This window comes from Pipistrellus hanaki (assembly GCF_964339955.1).
Source record: "Pipistrellus hanaki genome assembly, chromosome: 1".
NCBI classification, from domain to species: domain Eukaryota; kingdom Metazoa; phylum Chordata; class Mammalia; order Chiroptera; family Vespertilionidae; genus Pipistrellus; species Pipistrellus hanaki.
Window position 1 is genome coordinate 171,895,954 of NC_140503.1, and position 22,949 is coordinate 171,918,902.

Genomic DNA, 22,949 nt, shown 5'->3' on the forward strand with positions numbered 1-22,949 from the left:
TTAATATGTTATAAAAGCAACCTCACAATATTTTCAATGCATGAGAGAGATCTAATATGCTACCAAAACTTAAATCTATGATTGAAACTCTTATTGAGCTAACATATATTGAGGCTATTGGATTATAACCCAGAGTTGCGTTCTAGGATATGTTCCCCTCATTTGTGAGAGTTAGGGTGTGAATTTTCTATCCTTAATATTTAGTCTCCTATAATATTAGGTTAACATTCATGGGCTCTCAGGACTCTTGAACTTGTTCTGAAATTATGACTTCCTAGCTCATTTCCTCTATAGTGTATGCAATTATAAGTGACATAATATCCCTCAAGCTGGAAAATAAATGTAGAGTAGGTACTTATCAAACAGTAATCAAGGATGTACCTGAGGGGGTTCCATCTTATATAATAAAAGCCCAGTGACCAAAACAGTGGAACAACCAGAGACCAGAACCACCATGGCCCCTTGCCAGGGCTGGCCCGAACCCCCAACAAGCAGTGAGGGGCGATCAGGCAGGCAGGTGAGCAGCTAGGGGTGATTAGGCAAGCAGAGTAATTAGAGGCAATCAGGTAGGCAGACAAGTGGTTAGGGGCAATCAAGTAGTCAGGCCAGCAGTTAGGCCAGCGATGAGGCCAGCAGGCAGAGCCTGCAAATTATCACCTCAAAGAAAGAAACCCAGGCCACCCGCCACAGCCTGTAGGAGGGATGCTGGGCGGCTGTGATAGAAGGTGCTGGTGACATGGATGCTGCAGGGCAGGGCTGGTGCCACGGCGGCTCCTGAGCAGGCATGGCACCTGCAGCCTGCCCAGGCTCTGGGATTGCACCCTCTGCCCGCAACTTCTGCAAGGCTGGACTGCCACTCCTGCTATGATGCCTGGGCAAATACCCTACCCTTCCATGACTGTGGACTCTCTGCCAGGGCTCCGCCCTGGCTGCAGAGAAGCAGAAATATGCAGACATCCACAACATTGGACCCATGATCACCCCTTTGCACTTCCTGGAGGTGAAACTGAGCCTCAACCTGTGAAAAGTGAGCTACACAAGAAAGAGGAGTGAAGGAAAAGGCGCAGAGAAAAGAAAGTTTTGGCAGCCTGATGCCGGAACAAGAAGAAGGAGTGAATGGAGTTTCTGCAGCGGGAATCTGAGTGGCTGGAGCTTATGAATGCAGAGCCGAAAACCCAGATGGAGGAGCTGAAGCAGGAGCGGCAGCACACCTCATCCTGATGCTCATCCAGCATCGCCCCACCTGCATCGTCAGGACTGAGAGCGTTTAAGACTCCCGACTAAAAAGGCAACCCACTGCTGGAGCAGCTGAGAAGTGACCATGGGCTGGGAGGAGGAAGGGAAGAGGAGGAGGGTCCCAGAGGGCTCTTCCTTGCTGCATGAAAAACTTTCTATGAGGCTCAGCACAGCCAGCATTACATGGGCTTTTTTGTGAAACTCAGATTAGCCATACCAGGGGAAGAAACCCAGGTCCTGATGAAACCCAGGACCAAGCACTGAGACCAAAATAGTCCTGGAAGGGGAGGGAGGGAGGTCTGTTCTGCCTGGGGCCAGGCTTGCAGGAAGCAAGATAGAGATTCTGGCTAGAGACACCCAACTGTGGGCACTTCTTCAGCCTCTCCACCAGGTCACCCACCCTAGGACCTCTGAGCAGCCAGAAAAAGCCATGAGTTGCAACCAAAATTAGGCTGAGTATGGAACTCAAGAGTGAAACTGCAATCTGCTTGCCCCCATCCCTGGCCCTGACCCTGATCCTAGTGCAAGCCAGGCCCTGCTGTACCCACCCACCATAGTCCAGCTCCAGCCTGCCTAGAGTGACAGGGTGCACCCTCGCCCGCCTGCTGGAATTGCTGTGGGCACAAGGCACTGGTGCCCTTGCAAAGCACATACTCTCTGAATGTTTACAGACTGGCTCTCCTGGCAGGGCTTTCAATTACACGTGTTTTTTATACTCGCTTTTAAAAAAAAAAAACACTTTTTTTTTACAAAAAAAAATTTTATACGACCAATATATAAATGGATTTCTAAAATCATTTGATGTCATATAGCATAAATTGCTATGGTTTGTTAAGAACAGATATTCAGCAGTTATGGCTGGTGTGTTTAACTTCTAAGTACTATAGTCTCTGGGTGTTGCGGGTGGCAAGGGTAGGGGTGCGGTGCATTTTCATCCTGGTAAACCCTTCTTAGTACTCAGTTCTGTATCGCTCAGTAAACATTACTCTTACTTTTAAAAAAAAGAGGGAGGTCCCAGCTACCTGGGTCCATAGTGCTGCAGCTGGTGGGTGGGGCCTCCCGGTCTCCCTCTGCGAGGTGATCAATCTGGGGGCCCTGCCATCGGTCGCCCCACAGAGAGAGGCCCAGGCCACTAGCCAGCGGTACTGTGGCTGGTGTGCGAGGCCAGCCAGCAATTGCTTCGCAAAGGGAGACCCAGGCCATCAAGCGATCGCACCCCATGCCTGTCTCCTGCAGAGGGAGGTGACCAGTGACAGGAGCGGGGAGCAGCACTGCACAGATGGCAAGCAGTGACAGCAGCAGGGGTGGGGCCAGCTGCCTGCAGCCAGGGAAAGGAAAGCCCCAATTGATCCTGATCTCAGGCCAGACCTAGGGACCCCACCTGAGGGGTCCCAGATTGCAAGAGGGTACAGGCTGGGCTGAGGAACCCCCCAACACCCCCTGTCTCCAAGTCACGAATTTTCATGTACTAGGTGTCTATTAAGAAATTAAGACTCCTAAGAGGCATTGGGCAGTTGAGGCTTATATGCCATCTGGACAAAGGAGAGAGGGAGGTAGGGGCCTGGGATTTCAAAGGGAAAGGCAATTTATAGTTTGATGAGAAAGATCAAACGTGGTAAACAGTCTTGCTGGATACAGAGGGAAGTTCACCAAACAGGCTTTGCTAGATTCCTACCTTGTTGCTACATTTATGTTGCTAAAGTTATGCTCCCTTCCTTTCAGCATGTTTTTCTATTTGAATTCCTTTAGGCAGGTAAAGTGAGAGGGTTAGAGGACCTTTTTAAGTCTTTAATTACCAGCTTAAAATCAATTTCCCAAAAGCCATATTTTGGGGTGGCAACTTTGGTTGTTTTCATTACTTACCAGATTTAACTAAAATTGAATGAGACTTCCAGAGTTTTTATGTAGTTATATAGAATAGATATGGAGGTGAAGTTTTCTTTTGTTTGTTAAATATCTTTAAGATGGCTAAATTACATGAATCAAATTATATATTTTAACAAATCCTTCATTTTTAATCATTGCTTTAATGAAAAAATACAGAAGTGTATAATGTATAAAAACAATTACATTTTGAATCTTATTTTATTCTACATTGGTATTTTATTATTATTTTTCTTAATTATTAAATAACTACAGAAAAGAATACTCTTTTTCTTAAATTCTATACATAATAAATTATTTTTTTTATCTTCTACTTTAAGTTATACATTGAAGCAGCAGATATTGTCAAGTTCCTAAGCAAACCAGTACAGGAAGAATTTCTCCCACGGTAATACTAAGATTTCAGTTTTTTTTTTCTTATTTGTATATTTGTGATAGGCAACCAGATTGAAAGAGTTTTGTTTAAACTTTCAGTTGTTTTAAATTAAATGTCTTTCCTGAAACCTAGCTCATTTACTTCTGCAGTCATTTCCCTTTTAGAGGTGACATGCCATAATAATGCCATATGTCTTTACCAATTTATAAATAATAAATATAAAGATTTAAATTATATATTTTTATGAGAATGGTTAGCATTGAAAATATCACTCTGATGAACAGTTGCTAACTGCAACTTTTATTTGTATCAGTGATTCATCTTTTTGAGTCACAAATCTCGAGAATCTGATTAAAGCTTATGGATTCATTTGCTCCAAAATCACATACCCCAATAGTTCTGCCTTCAATTTAAAGTACTTTAAATTTGTGTCAACAAGGAAAATAATTTTAATGTTTTAAATGCCTTTTTGTTTTTTTTGTTATGTTCTTTTTTTCAGAGGAGATAGATATGATGCCTTACGAGCCTGCATTGGAGACACTTTGTGTCAGAAACTACAAAATTTGAATATTTTCTTAGTAAGTATAATAATGATGAAAATAAATAGTACATTCAAATTGCTATTACATATCATCAATTTAATTTATTAAAGCAAATTTGACTATTTGAGTAGTTTTGAGTAGTTAGAAATTTGAGTAGTTTCTAACATAGTAGACATTCAGTAAATCTTTAGAACGGGAGTTTGCAAACTATGGCTGGCAAACCAAATCCATCGTCCTGCTTGTTAATAAAGTTTCATTGGATCACATTCATTCACTTATTATTGTCTGAAATTTCTTTTCTGCTACAATACTAGTTTGACAGAGACCATATGGAGTGCAAAGTTGAAAATATTTGCTGTTTGGCCCTTTACAGAAAATATTTGCCAACCCCTGATCTAAAGAATTAGTACATTTAAAATGAAAATATGTGTATTACAGTTTTGAACATTACATAATTTTCTAGAAATACATTAAAATTGGTCAGGTGTTTGTTTTTTGTCTTTTGTTTTTTTTCCTTACCAAATGGAGGAATATGGAAGTGCATTCTATCTTTCTTAAATTCCCAGAGAATCTTTTGCACTGGGCCAAATACTAGAGGCCCAGTGCACAGATTTGTGCACCTATGGGCTCCCTCAGCTGGCCTGAGCCCTCTCGCAATGCAGGACCCCTCAGGGGATGTACTAGTAGTGCGCGAAGCAGCAGGTGGCCAGAGATGAGCCTGAGTCCATGCTGAGCGCTTTGCTGCTCCCTCTCATCCTGACCCTGCTGCACCTGCCACCACAGCTGATTGGTAGTGCTGCTGCAGAGGCAGGAGAGGCTAAAGCCGCCACAGCTGTGCTCATCAGCCTTAATTCTGGTGCCTGGTGCTCTTTGGTCAGCTGAGCGGCGCCCCCACTATGGGAGCACACACCATCAGAGGGCTGCTCCTGCATTGAGCATCTGTCTCCCCCTCCCTCACCCGTGGTCAGTGCGTGTCATAGCAACTGGTCCCTTAGGTTTTTACATACATATATAGATTGCACTCATGATTTTTGCAGTTTGTTTTTAGCTTGTATTTAAAAAATGAGCTCACTATTTGGCTTTTCTTTGGGATTTTAAAATGTTTTCTCATCACAGGAAAGGCAAATATTGTTCTTTTTCTTACTTTGGTTTATACTTTTTTTTTTCCTGTAACTGAGACACTTAATGATAGCATCATAGATTAGTTAAAACTTTAAACTAAAATGAATCAAACATGTTCAAATTATTTTTAAAGTGTTTATTGTAAGTTAGCATTTGATGAAAATTATTATGACATTGCTCTTTAGTAAGTAGAAGCTCTTATTTTATTTACTTTGATATATTTTTCTTCTCCATAGGTAGGATGTGGAGCCATAGGCTGTGAAATGTTAAAAAATTTTGCTTTACTTGGTGTTGGCACTGGCAAAGAGAAGGGAATGGTAAGACGAATAAGTGTCGGTCACTGGTTCAATTACCAGTTAGGGCATATGCCCAGGTTACAAGCTCAATCCTAAATAGAGGGTCTGGTCTGCAGGATGCAGCCAGTGGATATTTTTCGCATTGATGTTTCTCTCTTTAAAAATCAATAGAAACATTTTAAAAAAAAAAAAAAAAAAAGAAAAGAAAAGAAAGAAAGAAATGCACACCTAAAGATAGGGAATCAGATCTTCACAGTGCAAGGTCAAATTTGTTATCAACCCAGATTTATGTACCCAGCTAATTACCCTTCAAGACAAGTAAAGATATTTGATAAGTAAAATGATGAAAAACTATCACTTACTGATTCTCACTGAAAGAATTATTAGATAACATGAGCAATGCATGAAGCAAGAGTAAGTAGAGACATTTGTCATCATCTTAGAGTGATTTTTAAAACGTTTAAAATATATTATTTGGAATTGGACGGTTAAAAAGTAAAATGTTCATTGATAACATGGAAAATAGAAGGGATACCATATATTATCTAATTGTTCAGAAGCAAAATATTTTAATTAATTTTAGATAAGTCACATATACATGTTTAAATTTTGAATACAACCACATAAAAGTAAGTGTTTAACTTGTTTGATCTGTTCCTTTGCTAAGCATTAATTACAATTAAGTGTAAGTATAAATAAGAGTAGTAATGGTAATCATTTTGGAATATTTGTATTCACATAATTTTTACCAGCCAAAATAATTTAAAATAATGGTGGGAGTAGTTTCAGTCATCCTGAGAAAAACAAAATAGATTTAAACTTATTTGTTACATAATTTCAGCTTTTTTTTTTTTTTTTTTGATATTAGGTTACAATTACAGATCCTGATTTGATAGAAAAATCTAATTTGAACAGACAGTTCTTATTTCGTCCTCATCACATACAGGTATGTTGCTATGTGTTTCAAATTTAAATCATCTGTTGTATTATACAAAATAGAAGAGAATTTCTTTTTTAATACATAGCAAATAGTGCTTGACAAGCATAATACATTCTTTATTAGAACTTCAAATTACCAAATAATTGGAATGATTATAGAGGAAAATATTTTTTAATGTAAAAATTGGTTTTGTAATGATTTTGGATATTAAAAACCGAGTTGTGAATTGTGGGTGGTATTTTTTTCATTTTGTAATCACCAAATTATGTCAACATATTTTAGAAACTACATCTATCTGTATATATTTATCTATATATAGATGCGCGCACGGAAACATTCTTCCTAATTTGAAGTGGTCAAGTTTAGCATTTATAATTTTGTGCTTTATTGATTTTGTTTGATTAACATCCTTTTTTATTATAAAAATAATGCTTTTCCATCTTTTTCATAGTGATCCAAATATTTAAGTCAGAAAAAGAAGCAGTTTAATCAGTCAAGCAAATTTGCTTTTACTTTTGAAATGTTTTTTCATTTTATTTTTTAATGACTCATAATCATAGCTTAAGAATGTCATAAACAGAAAAGTAAAGCAGGTGGCATAGTTAACTTAATTGACTCGCTAATCCAAATATAAGGAACTAAGTAACAGAGTCTTTCATGAACTATAAAATGTATGTCAGAAAATTAACGTATTTAACCATGCATTTAACTTATAGAACTTGGCCTATTTATTATTTTACTGAGTTCTAGCAAAGTTTCTGCTTTGTATGTATATTAACAACACTGAGAAGTAAAAGCATGTCAACTAAACAGTTTAAGAGACCGAAATACCATATTAAAACTAGGTGCATGTATTCAAACAGAATGTTCTATCCACATTTAGTGTCAATATTTTCAAGTGAACTTTGTTGACATTTGAAATAACACTAGTAATCTTTAAGAAAATAATGAATTATGTTTAGGGTACTTTTTTAGTATATAAAACTTGAAATATACATAATAATTTTTTTTTAAATATTTGTATCCAGAAATAATAATATTTTTCATAGATTTTTTTTCTCAAAGTGTTAAATTAACATGTGTTTGAGAGCTTATGTTTATATAGTTTGAATTTCTAATTTACTGATTATATTCTCATCTTTTTCTGGGCACTTAGCCAATTTATAAGTAAGAAGAACAATGTGCCTTTGGTTGGACTTTTAAGTAGTTGTTGTTGTTGTTTAATTAATATGAGAGAGGGAGAGAGAAAGAGAGAGAAACATCTATTTGTTGGTTCCTCTTATTTATGTATTCATTGGTTGACTCTTGTATGTATCCTGACCAGGGATCCAACCCGCAACTGTGACATATCAGGAAGATGCTCTTAGCAACTGAGCTACCCTGACAGGGCCTAACTAATATTTCAAGAACTCTATAAGGCATTTAGTTATAGAAGAGGGGTTGTTTAAATTTCAATTAATAATGTGTAAATTATTTAGACTACTGGGCACTATTAAATGTAGTCTGAATACAGTCTGAATGTAATTTCCACAAACCAAAACATGGAAATTCATCTCATTCTCAACTCTGTACATATTTTCCAAAGTCACAAGAATGTGTAAGTTCAATCATAGGCTGTCTTTTTCTGTTTAACGTTTATTTCTTCTGCTTATTATTTGTTTAGAAACCTAAAAGTTATACTGCTGCTGATGCAACCCTGAAAATAAATCCTCAAGTAAAAATAGATGCACACTTGAACAAAGTATGTCCAGCCACTGAGGCTATTTACAATGATGAGTTCTATAATAAACAAGATATAATTATTACAGCATTAGATAATGTTGAAGCCAGGAGATATGTAGACAGGTATGTAATTGAAATTTAGGTTCATTGTCTTTATTTAATTTTTTAATTTTTTAAATGTTTTTATTGATTTTAGAGAGAGGGAGAGGGAGATGTCAGTGTGAGAAACATCAGTCAGCCGCCTCCTACATGCTCCCTCGTGGGGATGGAGCCACAACCCAGGCATGTGTCCTGACTAGGAATTAGACCTGCAGCCATGCAACCTCGCAGTGCATGGAATAGTGCTTAGCCAACGGAGCCACACCGGCCAGGACATCATTGTCTTTGTTTGTTTGTTTTCATTTCTGTTTCTCATGCCTATTTGTTGAAAAGTTACTTAATTTTTTAATTTTTCATTATGTTGCTATTATAATACTTCTCAAACTCTGTGATGATTTCTCATTATACCTAGGATAAAACTTAAAATCTTCAACATAGCCTCAATGTATTTTATAGTGTCTGTCACTTACTTCTCCACCTCTCCATCTTAACATTTGCCTATTCCTTCCTAGCTCCCCTTATTCCAGTACATTTGTTTTTTTCAATTCTTACAGTGCATCCATCATTTTTTAAATTATTATTACTAGAGGCCTGATGCATGAAATTTGTGCAAGGGGCTTGGCCCTCACAGCTGCAGTGGCTGTCCTCAGCCTTCGCAGTCCCGGCTTCATCTGGAAGGTCATCTGGAAGGACGTCCAGAAGGTTGTTTGGCTGTGCAGGCTAATTATCATATTACACTTTTATTATTATAGACTACTGGCCTTGTGTTCAAATCTGTGCGCAAGTAGCTTGCTGTAGCTTGCCTCAGCTGGCCACCCCGCCCACTGCCACTCACAGCTCTCGGCCGCACGTAACTCGCTGCCCTGCCCTCCTGTAGCTCTCCACTGCTTGTAGCTCACTGTCCCACCCTCCTGTTGATCGCTCTTTACGTGACTGTGTCCAATTTGCATATTACCCTAAGTATAGATTTTTTTTTGTCAATATATTTTTATTGATTTTTTTACAGAGAGGAAGGGGGAGAGACAGAGAGCCAGAAACGTCGATGAGAGAGAAACATCGACCAGCTGCCTCTTGCACACTCCCTACTGGGGATGTACCCGCAACCAAGGTGCATGCCCTTGACCGGAATCGAACCTGGACCTTTCAGTCCGCAGACCGATGCTCTACCACTGAGCCAAACCGGTTTCGGCAAGATTTTTTTTTTTTTTTACCTCAGGGACTTGCACATACTCTTCTTCAGCCTCAGGAAATTATGTTTATCTCTTTCCAAAACTCCTGATCCCAAATTTACCTATTTATTCCTCATTTACCTTAGTTTTTTTCTTCACCCTATAGGTGCAACCTAAATGTCTTTCCTTAACTGCCAAATTCTAAATTAAAATCTCCTATGGTAATCTTTCATAGCACTAAGCATATTCCTTCATAGCACTTAATTTTATTGATACACATATTTATTTAAATTTTTTTCCCCTCATTAAATCATTTATTTAGAAGCCATTTATTTTTCCATTACTGTATCACTGGTCTTCAACACATGATGTCATTCAGTAAATAGTAGTAAAGTAAGAAAAATGGATGACTATAATGTGTACATCTTACATAATTTTTCTTACATCTTTATATGTCTCTTGAATGTTAAGGTGTTAGAGCAGATATATTAACAGAAAATTTATCAGTTGAGAGTATAGTGGAAAATTTATTTTTCCTTTCTTGGTCAGAAGAAGGAAAAAACTTTAATAAGAATACAGGTATTATAAATATTTAAGAAGGTATAGTATTGTTTGGAATTAAGAAAGTATTTGGAAGATACAGTGGGATAGAACCAATAGCCATAAAGTAACCAAAGAAATAGGAAGCAAAAGAAGAAAAGATAACATAGCTAAGAGTTAACCTAATGGAAAACAAGCCCAAAATGTGGTGGTGCAGGTGGTAGAAGGTAGAGACAAAAATGACTAGATTGAACAACATAATTTGTTAGGGGAAGGGGACAGAAATGATTAATGGGTTGTTTGGTGGTAATGTATGTTTCCTAAAATATAGTCCAGTAGTGATCAGTGTGTGAAGTAGTCAGTAGACAGTAGTAGGATTTCCTCTGCCTGCATTGCTATTACTCACTTTTATGCTTGTTTCATATTGTCCTTTCAAATAGCCGTTCCGTAGCAAATCTACGGCCCCTCCTGGATTCTGGAACAATGGGCACTAAGGGACACACTGAAGTTATTGTACCTCATTTGACCGAGTCTTATATTAGTCATGTAAGTGAACCAATTTTTTAAAGTAAATGTCTCTTCTTTATATCTCACTAAAGGCCCGGTGCACGAAATTCGTGCATGGGAGGAGGTGTCATTCAACCCAGCCTGTACCCTCTCTAATCTGGGACCCCTTGAGGGATGTCCAGCTGCCTGTTTAGGCCCGATCCCACCGGGCAGTTGGACATACCTCTCACAATCCAGGACTGCTGGCTCCCAACTGCTCACCTGCCTGACTTCCTAATTGCCCCTAACTGCTTCTGCTTGCCAGCCTCATCACCCCCTAACCACTCCCCTGCCAGCCTGATTGATGCCTAACTGCTCCCCTGCCAGCCTGTTTTCCCCTAACTGCCCTTCTCTGCAGGCCTGGTCACCCCATACTGCCCTCTCCTGCAGGCCTGTCCCCTCCCACCCCCCCCCGCAGCTGCTCTTCCATTCAGGCCTGGGTCCCCCCCCAACTGCCCTTCCCTGTAGGCCTAGTCACCCCCGACTTCCTTCCTCTGCCAGCCTGGTCATCCCTAACTGCCCTCCCCTACAGGCTTAATCACCCCCAACTGCCCTCCCTTACAGGCCTGGTCGCTTCCAACTGTCCTCTTTTGCTGGCCATCTTGTGGCGGCCATCTTATATACACATAGGGGCAGAATCTTTGATCACATGGGGGCAGCCATCTTGTGTGTTGGAGTGATGGTCGATCTGCATACTACTTTTTTATTAGATAGGATAGAGGCCTGGTGCATGAGTGGGGGCCAGCTGGTTTGCCCTGAAGGGTATCCTGGATCAGGGTGGGGGTTCCTAGGGGTGTGGGGTGGCCTTGGCGAGGGGCCTGTGGTGGTTTGCAATCTAGCTACAATCCCCCACTACTCAAGCGGAGGCCCTGGTATCTGGAATTTTATTTATCTTCCACAATTGAAACTTTGTAGCCTGGAGCGAAGCCAAGCCTCCTGGTTGCTCCGTCATGGGCAACCATTTCTTTTGGAATTTATTTATCTTCTATAATTGCAACTTTGTAGCCTTAAGCGGAGGCCTGGGCCAGCCAGGGTGTGAGGAAAGCTTGGCTTCCTCCATTGCCAGGGGCAACCCTAGCCTGCTCTCTCCAGCTCCATGGCTGTTGCCATTTCTGTTTGGATTTATCTACTATAATTGAAACTTTGTAGCCTGTAGTGGAGGCCTCGGCTGGCCAGGGTGTACAGAAAGCTTGGCTTCTTCCATCACTGGGGAACCCAAGCTTCCCTCCTGCTCTCTGTGGCCACAGCCAGCTTGGTTGGGGTTAATTTGCATAATCACCTTGATTGGCTGGTAGGCATGGCTTGTGGGTGTAGTGGAGTGATGGTTTCTTTGCATATTACTCTTTTATGAGATAGAATCATTTTATTATCTTCATCAGTCCACAAATTTGATTTAGCTTCTCTAATCCTATTTTCATCTGCAGTGATATTCATACATATGTGTATGTACAATTTTAAAAACATAGATAAACTGATTTTTTTAAAATCATCAAAATTTTGGTTTGGAGTCTTTTTACTGTTTATTTCTCAAAGCTGCTTGATTAGTTTTCTAACAACAATCCAACTGTAACTCATGAAATATTAGGGACCAAACTATCTATCTATATCTATCTATCTATCTATCTATCTATCTATATATTTTTTGTTACTATAAATGATATATGGATATAAATTTTTTAAACCCTCACAGTAATCTTGATATACTGATGAAGCAGAAAATCACTGGCCTAAGAAATAATTGCAGGACTTGGGATTTGAAGAAAGATCAACCTAAGTTGTAAAATTGAAAGAAATATATATATTTTTTTTCTTTTCTTTTTTTAAAGAAGTCTATTTTTTACATGTGTAAATATCCCTTTAGTAAAATTTCAAACATTTTATAATATTTTCCCATTTACTCATGAAATCAGAAGTTTATATAATAAAAACATAGTAAACAAGTTGATGAATTTAATTTGAAGGAAATTAGATGGAGGAAATCATGGTATATTAGTTGTTATGTTGGAAGTTTTTCAAAGTAGAGATATTATAAAATTCCAAAAGTTCCATTGATTCTCTTGTTCTATATTTTTCTCAAACCTTTTCCTGTCCTCTCTGACTTCATACTCAAAATTGAGAATTTAATACTCTTCTCACCTCTTTGGCTTATATTTTATGGTACTTAAAAAAATTAACAAACTAAAATATAAATACCCAAGTAAAATGAGACCAAGTGAGTCATTTTACATTAGTTAAACAAATAAGCATGGTCCAAATGTACCCTATACAGGATATAGATTTTTTTCCAGTGCATTTGCCATTTACTTTACATACTTTCTACTCAAAGCTGTACCAAGCATCAAGGACATATTCATGTTCCCCAGTTTTTATCTCCATGGAAAAGCTCATGGTATGCTGAGAACTGTATTGGGGATTCTTGAATTACTTTTTATAATAGGGAGTAGTATAAAGTTTTAAATGTAACCTCGATTCTGGGAGGGGAAAAATTAGTTAAGTATAGTGGTCTTTTATCAGTGCCACACGGTGCCAAAAGTGATCATAAAATTCGTGTTTGTTTTTACATTGCTATTAACAAGTAGATTAAGTAGCAAAAGAATTAATTTGTCTTCTTGGTGCCTAGAAGAGAGAAGATATTAAAAGATTGGATTTCTTTTATTTTTGAATTTCATTTTTTTTAATGGTCTTAAACATTTGGGTAAATTTAGCCAATAAAAAATTGCCGTTGCTTCTTTTAATTGTCTGTTATCACATTTTATAAATTAGCGGGATCCTCCAGAAGAGGAAATACCATTTTGTACTCTGAAATCCTTTCCAGCTGCTATTGAACATACAATACAATGGGCAAGAGATAAGGTAATAAAGATATTTGTTAAAGGAATTTTTCTTTGTAGTAGTAGAAAAGAAGATATTCCCAACTTCCAATTAGACTTCTGTTTGTAACTTTTTTCTCTCTTTTCCATAATAGTTTGAAAGTTCCTTTTCCCACAAGCCTTCATTATTTAACAAGTTTTGGCAAACCTATTCATCTGCAAAGGAAGTCTTACAGGTAATTTTATATAAAAGTTCCCTGCAATTGGTTTATTTTACCTCTTTATAAAGAGTTTAATGGGATTATTGTTTGTGGTAAGTACATGAAGAATCTTAAAATTAGCAGGTCACAATTATCTTCATAAAAAAGTTTTTAGTTTTTTGGGTTTTTTTTTTTTTAGTTTGGTCGAACTATCGATATATGGAGTTGCCTATATTTGACCATGTTTCACCCACAAAACATCAATTCATATGGTTCAACCTAATAAGAGTGTATATAATGCAAGGAGAGCTACAAATACTAAAGCAGCTCTTTGTGAGTTCTAGTGAAACTTTCACGATTGGATAGTAATATCTCAGACTTATACGCTCATGGTGAGGACACTTCAAAGATGTTTTCTTTCCTTTAATCCTAAAAATGCTAGCTTTTTAGTATAAAACATTTTCTTAGTACTTCTTTTAGTCAGTACATATATACTACCAGTAGCTAGCAAGTTATGAGAATAATTTGGGAGATAAGAAACTTTAGAGTTAAAATTTTATGTGGTTTTTTTGTTTTTTGTTTTTTGTTTCTGTTTCTCCTCCAAAAAAGAAAGAAAAGAAGGGGAGAGAGGAGAAAGGCAAGGGCAAGGAACATGAGATGACACTTCAAACTTTGGCTAATACGCACCTGGGAGAGAGGGAGGAAGGCAGAGAGAGAACTGTTTGTTTGCCCTTAACTTTTGTAGGTTTTTTAAAACTTTTTATAATGGAAATGCATTTGTTATGTTTTCTCTCATTCTAGAAGCTACAAACTGGACACAGTTTAGAAGGCTCATTTCAAGTTATTAAATTACTTAGCAGAAGACCTAGAAAGTGGTCCCATTGTGTAGAATTAGCAAGATTAAAGTTTGAAAAATATTTTAACCATAAGGTAAGTATACATTATAAAACATTAAGAAAAGGTCTGACCTTGGCTTATTTAATTACTACCAAATTAATTTCATTGATTTGAAATGTCTACTCTTTCTTTTGGGAAGCTTTTCAGAAATAAATAGTAAATTAAATGAGAACAAGTGCTGAGCACACAACTAATTTTTCTTTAAATGTCCCTTATTAAAGAATGCTTTTAAACTTCACTAATTGGTTTGTTAGATGTAAATTTAACTTATTCTTCTCTTTCTGTCTACAAAATTGGGTTTTATTAGATAAAGATTCCTTCTGGAGTACACAGAATATATTTCATCAGTAGTCTAAATGTAGTTTGTTTTTCAGAGTAAAGGAAAAGACTAGTAAAAATAGAGAAATTTAGTCAGAAATTTTGTTGTAATTTTGCCTTCTCCATCCTGTCTGATAATCATATTATGTGTTTGTTTCCCCATTTGTAAAATGGGTGTAATAAGTTGGTACCTAATAGATAGGGCAATGATGAGGCTCAAATGAGTTAATCCTATCTAATAAAAGAATAAAATGCAAATTGACCATCACTCCAACACACAAGATGGCTGCCCCCATGTGGACACAAGATGGCCAGCAAGGGAAGGAAGTTGGGAGGGACCAGGTCTGAGAGGGAGGGCAGTGTGGGCAATCAGGCCTGCAAGGGAGGACAGTTGGGGTGATCAAGCTTGCAGGGGAGGGCAGTTAAGGGTGACTAAGCCAGTAGAGGAGGGAAGTTGGGGGCAAACTGCCTGAAGGGAAGGGCAGTTGGAGGGGACCCAGGCCTGCAGGGGAGAGCAGTTAAGAGTGCCCAGGCCAGCAGGGGAGGGCAGTTAGGGGCAAACAAGCTGGCAGGGAAATAGGCATTAATCAGGCTGCCAGGGGGGTGGTTAAAGAGTGATAAGTCTGGCAGGCAGAAGAGGTTAGGGACAATCAGGAAGGTAGGCAGGCAAGCAATTGAGAGCCAGCAGTCCTAGATTTTGAGAGGGATGTCTGACTGCCCGGTTAGACGGGCATCCTTCGAGGGGTCCCAGATTGGAGAGGATGCAGGCTGGGCTGAGAAACACACACCTCCATGCACGAATTTCGTGCACCAAGCCTCTAGTACATGTATAAAGCATTTAGAACAGAATCTGGCCCATAAATACTTAATAATATTGGCTGTTATTTTTACCTCCAATAACTTAACAATTGCTAGAATGTATCCAGTACTCTCTCTTTAGTAGGTCTTCTTAAACTTTTTATAATGGAAAAATTTGAGAACAATACAATGTAGAGAAAATAGTATCATGAACTCAAATGTAATCCTCATATATCTATCACTAAGGTTGAATAAATATCAACTCCTAGATAATCTTGTTTTACCGTTTCCCCCCAAAAAAGACATGTCTTATATTAATTTTTGCTCCCAAAGATGCGCTAGGTCTTATTTTCAGGGGATGTCTTATTTTTCCATGAAGAAGAATACGGTACACATTTATTGTTAAATGAAAATAAAGGAAATTGCTGAAACCGGTTTGGCTCAGTGGTAGAGCGTCGGTCTGCAGGCTGAAGGGTCCCGGGTTCGAATCCAGTTAGGGGCATGTACATTGGCTGCGGGCACATCCCCGGTGGGGGGTGTGCAGGAGGCAGCTGGTTGATGTTTCTCTCTCATTGACGCTTCTAGCTCTCTATCTCTCTCCCTTCCTCTCTCTAAAAAAATCAATAAAATATATTTTTTAAAAAGAAAAAGAAAATAAAGGAAATTTGTTACCTGTATACGGTACGGTAGTACAGTAGTTGTCAACACAAACCAGACAAACTGTGAATCCTACAGTATCAAGAATTTACTCATTTATTCAATGACAATCATGTCATCATCTTCTGGAACATCATCATAACAATCCAATTCCTGAATTTCCTGGTGAATTTCTTGTGACTCCATTTCTTTCAGAATCAATGGACCAAATCTCTCATGTTTAGTCTAGGGGGGCCTTATTTTCGGGGGGATGCCTTATATTTCACTCAGAAGGAAACCTGTAAGTAGGTCTTATTTTCGGAGGATGTCTTATTTTCAGGGAAACATGGTAATCTCTTAACTCCTCCCTTCCCTAGATGGTTTTGAAGCAAATCCCAAACATACCACTTTAAAATACAAAATAATATGTGTTTTTCTGGTTTAATTTTGTTTTAATTTGAAAGTTGCCGAGTAATATGTAAAATATGCCACTGTTTCTATAAAAAGAGATGAAATAATCTAATGTGTGTGCACTGTAAATGCTGTTAACCTAAAAATAAAATCCCAGATTGAGCGGCAATAAGCATTTAGATGAGATCCAAAAGAATAGCTATTTAGGAAGCACTGATTCAAGCAGAAACTAGAATAAGTATTCTGGTTAGGAGGTGAAGGCAAGGGATATTCTTGAGAAGAAGGAGAAAAATTACAGGTATAGAAAGAAGGATTTTTTTTTTTTTACGGTTTCATAGATGCAGATACCAGCATAGTGTTGCTAATTCCAAAGAATGCGTAATTTTCAGTTTAATAGTCATAATGTTTTCCTGTTAGCTGTACAGACAATTATTTGGAATACAGTACTGCCTTAGGCCCAGTCCAGTGATTATTTCACCCAGTTTAATATTTCAAAGATTTGAGGGTTAAGACCTGTAAGGCAGTTCTTCTGTGAGGGCAGCTCAGACCCATTTTGAAGTGGTTTCATTTATATTATTTTTTATATGACAAACTATTAGTGTTGATTTTAAACTAACAATAGAGCTTATTCCAGGTTCAAGTGGGGGGGGTGGGGGAAGACAGTGACAGAATCCAGAATGTACAGATGTAGTACAGATTTAGTATAGGACTAGCTGGGAGACTTTACTGTACATCTTTTTGTGTGTTTTCATTTTTCTTTTACTTCATTTTTTCTTTAGGCTCTTCAGCTCCTTCACTGTTTCCCCCTAGATACTCGATTAAAAGATGGCAGTAAGTATAGCTGAGTATTGAGAAAAAAGTTTAATGTAATCTATTGCTGGCTATCTCAATTTAAAATAATATCTCTTTTATTAGGTTTGTTTTGGCAGTCACCAAAGAGACCTCCCCGTCCAATAAAATTTGATTTTAATGAGCCTTTGTAAGTATTTACATCCAGGTTTATATTTATTTGTAAATTTTTAACTTTGTATAGGCTTATCTTAATGGGTGACATTTTCAGACTCTTTAAAGTTAAACATAGTCTGCACAACCAAGCCAGTCACACTACCCTTCTTTCCACACAACTTATTTATTCTCTATGGTAAATAACCTCATTATTTTTACCTTTTCTAAAATGAAACCAAAGTATCACCTCTTTGACTTTATCCATAAAAAGTGAAGTAACAGCAGATGTTCTCTATTTAATGAAGTTAGTATATAGGAAATTTAAGTTATTTGGGAATAAGAATGATTACTACTAAATATCTCCCTAAATAACCTCAAATTAATTTTCAGAGGAGTTGGTCTTTGAGTGAATACCTGAATACCTATCCAGATGAGATATACACTTTATTTACACACACACACACACACACACACACACACACACTAAACACTTTGTAAGCCTTCCTTTATGCTTAGGTTTTTATCTGGTGTTTATTTTAGGCTTCCACTCACCTAATTCTGACTGCTTGTACTAGCAAACTTACATTTCTTGTTTTTTTATACACTCTTGCTTAATATGAATCTGACATAAACTTTTTAAAACCAAATATGTAATGCTTTTTTATTAATTAAAATAAATTTTCTTTCACTAACCTAATTTTTGCTTCTCTGCCCACTCATACCCCCAAAGTAATCTTGATAACTACTTCTAAGTATCAGTGCTTATGAGGATGAACATCTGATGTTTTCTGTCTATAGCCTTTACAGTACTTAGGTCTAGACCAGAATTTAACAGACTGACTTTTAAAAAAATAATTCTGTAACAAAAATTCTATAGTTATTTTTCTTCAACATTTTAAAGACTAGTATCTGCTGAATTAAACATCTTATTTGAAACTGCATTCACACTTCATTTTATTTTTTTAACTTCAAAGGCACTTCAGTTTCCTTCTGAATGCTGCAAAATTATATGCTGCAATCTATTCCATTCCATTTACAGAAGAGGTAAGATATTCTTCAAGCCTTAACAAATGATACAAAGCCAAGGTAGAATTAGATAATTTACCAGCTAATTTCATCATCAAAATGTGTTTATATATTATGATAATTTTTTTTTTATTTTGTTGCATTGTTGTCCATAGCAAGAGCTAAAAATCTCATTGCAGCATTACTAAGTAGAAGAACGTTAATTTTCTTTCTAAGTTTAAGTAGTGAAGCATCCTATCTAATAAAAGAGTAATGTGCAAATTGTCCATCACTCCAACACATAAGATGGCTGCCCCATGTGGTCAAAGATCCTGCCCCCATGTGGGCACAACATGGTCACCACAAGATGGCCAGCAGGGGAGGGCAGTTGGGAGGGACCAGGCCTGCAGGGGAGAGCAGTTGTGGGGGACCAGACCTGCAGGGGAGGGCAGTCAGGGCAGACCAGGCCTGCAGGAGAAGGCAGTTAGGGGCAAACAGGCTGGCTGGGGAGCAGTTAGACATCAATCAGGCTGGCAGGGGAGTGGTTTGGGGGTGATTAGACTGACGGGCAGAAGCAGTTAGGGGCAATCAGGAAGGCAGGCAGGCGAGCAGTTGGGATCCAGCAGTCCTGGATTGTGAGAGTGATCCCAGATTGGAGAGGGTGCAGGCTGGGATGAGGGACATCCCCCTCCCCCGGTGCACCAGGCTTCTATTAGGTCTAGTAACAATTAATGTCTTTTTCTAATACTTTTTTAAATCGAATTTATTTAAACAATACAACAAAATTTAATCAACAATATAGTTGCCGTTGTTTTCTACTACTTGTGCCCAACGCTCAGGAAACATTTTAATCCCTCTGTTGTAAAATTCTTGTGATTTTGATGCAAAAAATTCGGTCAATGCATTTTTGAGGCATTCTTCATTATTAAATTTTTTTCCAAGAAGAAAGTTTTGCAAAGAACGAAACAAATGGTAATCGGAAGGGGCAATATCAGGAGAATATGCAGGTTGAGGGAGAACTTCCCATTCCAACTGGCGCAGTTTTTCAGCAGTGATTCTTGCAGTATGCGGTCGTGCGTTATCGTGGTGAAGAATTACGCCCTTCCGATTAATCAGCGCGGGTTCTTTTTCTCTTAAAGCTTGGGCTAACCTTTCCAATTGGGCACTATACACTGCACTTGTAATGGTTTGGTTAGATGGTAAAAGTTCATAATGAAGAATTCCTTTAAAATTCCACCAAACACACAACATCACTTTTTTCGCATGCAAGTCAGGTTTTGGCGTTGGCTGCGGAACCTCATTTTTGTCCAACCATTGAGGCCGCCTTTTCAAATTAACATACAGCACCCATTCTTCATCTCCGGTAACAATTTGCTCTAAAAACGGAAAACGGTTTTGACGAGAGAGGAGCAAACTGCAAATTGTGACTCTTTGATTATGGTTGTTGTCGGTCAACTCATGAGGAACCCATTTTCCAAACTTTTGGACTTTGCCAAGTGCACGCAATTGATTGGAAATTGTTTTTTGTGAACAATTTAAAGTTGTCGCAAGCTCTTGTTGGATAATTTGAGGATTTTGCACCAAAAGAGCTTGAAGAGCTTCTTGATCAAAATTGGACACACGGCCTCGACCACTCTTGTCATCTAACGAAAAATTTCCCTCGCGAAATTTCTCAAACCAACGCTGGCATTTTCTGGCGCTAACTGCATCTTGACCAAGAGCACTACAGATGTTTTTTGCAGCCTCACTTGCTTTTCTTCCTAATTGGAACTCGTAAAGCATGCAGTGCCAAATATGCTCTTCATCCGCCATCTTCTTAGCCCTAGTTTTGCAACAAAAACCAAACCAAACACAAACTTTTTCAAGCAAAACTTGTTAATTGCACTTCACACTTTCTGTAGATACCACGTGTTTGAAGGTTATGTCAATGCAAGTCAACGCCAAGCAAGATTTTAAACGAATGTTTAAAAACGACATTAATTATTACTAGACCCAATAGTATTTATAAAAGCAGCCTTAACTTTATTTTTTAAACATTTATAACATAATAACTTCATTTGTAATTTCTCTGAAACCCAAAAGGAACTATTTTATAGCAAATTTAAAATATTTCTTAGAGATTCTCTTTGTTAACCTTTGCTTGGCATATTTTATGATGCTTTTTTATATTCTTTTCAGGAAATTTGAAAATGCTACCTCATATTGACATTTCTTAATCTTTATCATCATATCCATTATTTTAGGCATTATCGTTTTTGACTAACTGTAAAGGGTATAATACAGTTTCATTTGAGAGGCAAACTTGCAGTATTAAATTTTCCCCCACAGATGCATATTAGAGCTAAATAAATTGTAACACATTTATATAGGCTGAATGGAAAATATGAACCAGATTCCTAATTCTGACTATTTTAGATCTAGATCCAAATAGATCTAGCTTCCTAGGATCCAGATAAAATGCCTGTTGTAGATTAATCCTTTTTAGAGATAATGCAAAGTAAATATGCTGTGAATATCCGGTAAAAATAGTGGCAAACAGTCTAATATTCTTTTTGTAAAGACAGTGGTACTTTTGTTACCACTGTGTCATAGATGTCATAGGTGACCTCAAAAGCGGTTTGCCTCAGTTTTTCCTAAGCAGCCTCCTAATAGTAAATATGGATCTGATAACCTTAAATTTATCCAGATTCATCTTGAACCATTTAAATACATTAGTGTTTTCAAAGGTGTGAATTCCATTTACTTATTTATGTTATTTATTGATATAATTTTATGCCGAGAGCTTTATAAAAAAAAAAAAAATGAAGACATAGTCCCCTCTCTTAAAGCACTTAGTCTGATACAACCAGTCATAAAACTACCTTTATAAAAATTTGTGGAAAGAACTAAAATTTTTAGGTTCTTGACAAATAAGTAGTTTTTTGCACATACCACTGTGTCCCCAGTCTTTATAGAGTTGATATTTCTATAAAAATAAATAACTGTCATAAATGGATGTGGTCTAAATAGTCAAATGATAAATTATTCAAATATTTTTATATAAAAAGGGACTTTTTATAGAATGATTTTAGCTTTAGAATTCAGAATTAAATGAACAAGTTTGTTGATAAATTACTTTTTTTAAAAACAGGACATATCAGCAGGTGCCCTCTTGAATATTCTTTCAGAAGTAAAGATTCAGGAATTCAAACCTTCCAGTAAGGTATGTTTAGAAATTCTTTTATTTGGCAAATAGTTATTACCTTCTGTATATGTCAAATTCCATTCTAAACCTGGAGAACCCAGGTTAGGGTTATAAAAACATGAGTTAGATATCTTTTTAAAATACAAAATAGTGCTTTAATCAGTGATGATGTGGCTAGTTTCTTAGTTTGAGAATATTAACTTCACTACCATTATCGGAAGTCTAGTAAGTAATTCCTTAAGGATAAATTACTTGAATAATTGCCTTGGATCTGTATAAAGGAAAACATATTCTTTGGAAAAGCATTGCTTATCAGCAATCAAGAAATATTTAAAGGATGCCTATATATTTTATGTATCTCCTGTTTCTTCAAAGACAGAACAGCTCTCTGTACTAGATAGAGGCATGAAGTTTGTTTTGAAACAGATTTGTGAGAATCACAAACTTTTGATTATTATCAACTTTATTTAGTGTGGAATTTTAAAAAAGAACCATATAAATTTAGGGCTCATAAGCTATTCAGTAAATATTTTTAACACTCATTATAAACAAGTTTGTTTTATGTATATTTATTGTGGTTCGCTTAGTGAACAAAGTAAGCATCCCTGAGAAAAAAGGTTCTCATAGAGTTTAGGTGTCAGTGTTAGAAGACAGATAATAAAGAAAACATAAATAACATAATATTACCTCCTTCTGCAAGTGTGGGGAAACTTTTTTCTGCCAAGGGCCATTTGGATATTTATAACATCCTTCGAGGGCCATACAAAATTATCAACTTAGCCCTGCCCAATGTACTAGTAGCTCTGGTGGTTGGGTGTCAGCCTAGGAATTAAGAGTCGAAGGTTCAGTTCCTGGTCCGGGCTCATGCCCAGGTTGCAGGCTTGATTCTCAGTGGGGAGATGTGCAAGAGGTCACCAATTGGTGATTCTCCCTTATCATTGATGTTTTTAACTCTCTCCCTCTCTCTAAAAACCAATATAAACATTTTTTTTTTAATTATCAACTTAAAAATTAGCCTACTACATGTGGTCTATCATTTAATTAACTCATCCCTAATGCCTTTCAGGGCCAGACCAAAATATTTTACAGGCCTTATACAGCCCACAGGCCTTTATGGTCCATGGGCCGGATGTTCCCCAACCCGGTGTAACTAGAGGAAGGTATAAAGCACATTTTACCATAAAGAGTAATAATCTGATTAAACTGGATAGGGGGTACATTTTCTCTTGTGACTTATTTGCTAAAACAGGTATGATAACCAAAGTTAGATATT

The 22,949-nt window shown here is 37.4% G+C and overlaps 1 protein-coding gene and 1 pseudogene across 2 annotated transcripts in view; both read left to right on the plus strand.

Annotated features, from left to right (window-relative positions):
• LOC311625809 (jun dimerization protein 2-like) overlaps positions 1–2,240 on the plus strand; it is a 59,078-nt pseudogene extending 56,838 nt beyond the window's left edge. The window contains exon 2 of the transcript XR_014797104.1: positions 147–2,240. The product of XR_014797104.1 is annotated as a jun dimerization protein 2-like (transcript). The remainder of the gene's footprint in view (positions 1–146) is intronic.
• The window catches only part of UBA6 (ubiquitin like modifier activating enzyme 6), a 63,457-nt gene that overhangs the window by 30,023 nt on the left and 10,485 nt on the right, over positions 1–22,949 (plus strand). The window contains exons 15-27 of the mRNA XM_084889783.1: positions 3,441–3,508; positions 3,996–4,074; positions 5,397–5,477; positions 6,325–6,402; positions 8,060–8,241; positions 10,367–10,472; positions 13,236–13,325; positions 13,438–13,518; positions 14,284–14,412; positions 17,322–17,373; positions 17,458–17,521; positions 18,462–18,531; positions 21,623–21,694. Of these exons, the coding sequence (XP_084745909.1) occupies positions 3,441–3,508; positions 3,996–4,074; positions 5,397–5,477; positions 6,325–6,402; positions 8,060–8,241; positions 10,367–10,472; positions 13,236–13,325; positions 13,438–13,518; positions 14,284–14,412; positions 17,322–17,373; positions 17,458–17,521; positions 18,462–18,531; positions 21,623–21,694 (1,152 nt within the window). The remainder of the gene's footprint in view (positions 1–3,440; positions 3,509–3,995; positions 4,075–5,396; positions 5,478–6,324; positions 6,403–8,059; positions 8,242–10,366; positions 10,473–13,235; positions 13,326–13,437; positions 13,519–14,283; positions 14,413–17,321; positions 17,374–17,457; positions 17,522–18,461; positions 18,532–21,622; positions 21,695–22,949) is intronic.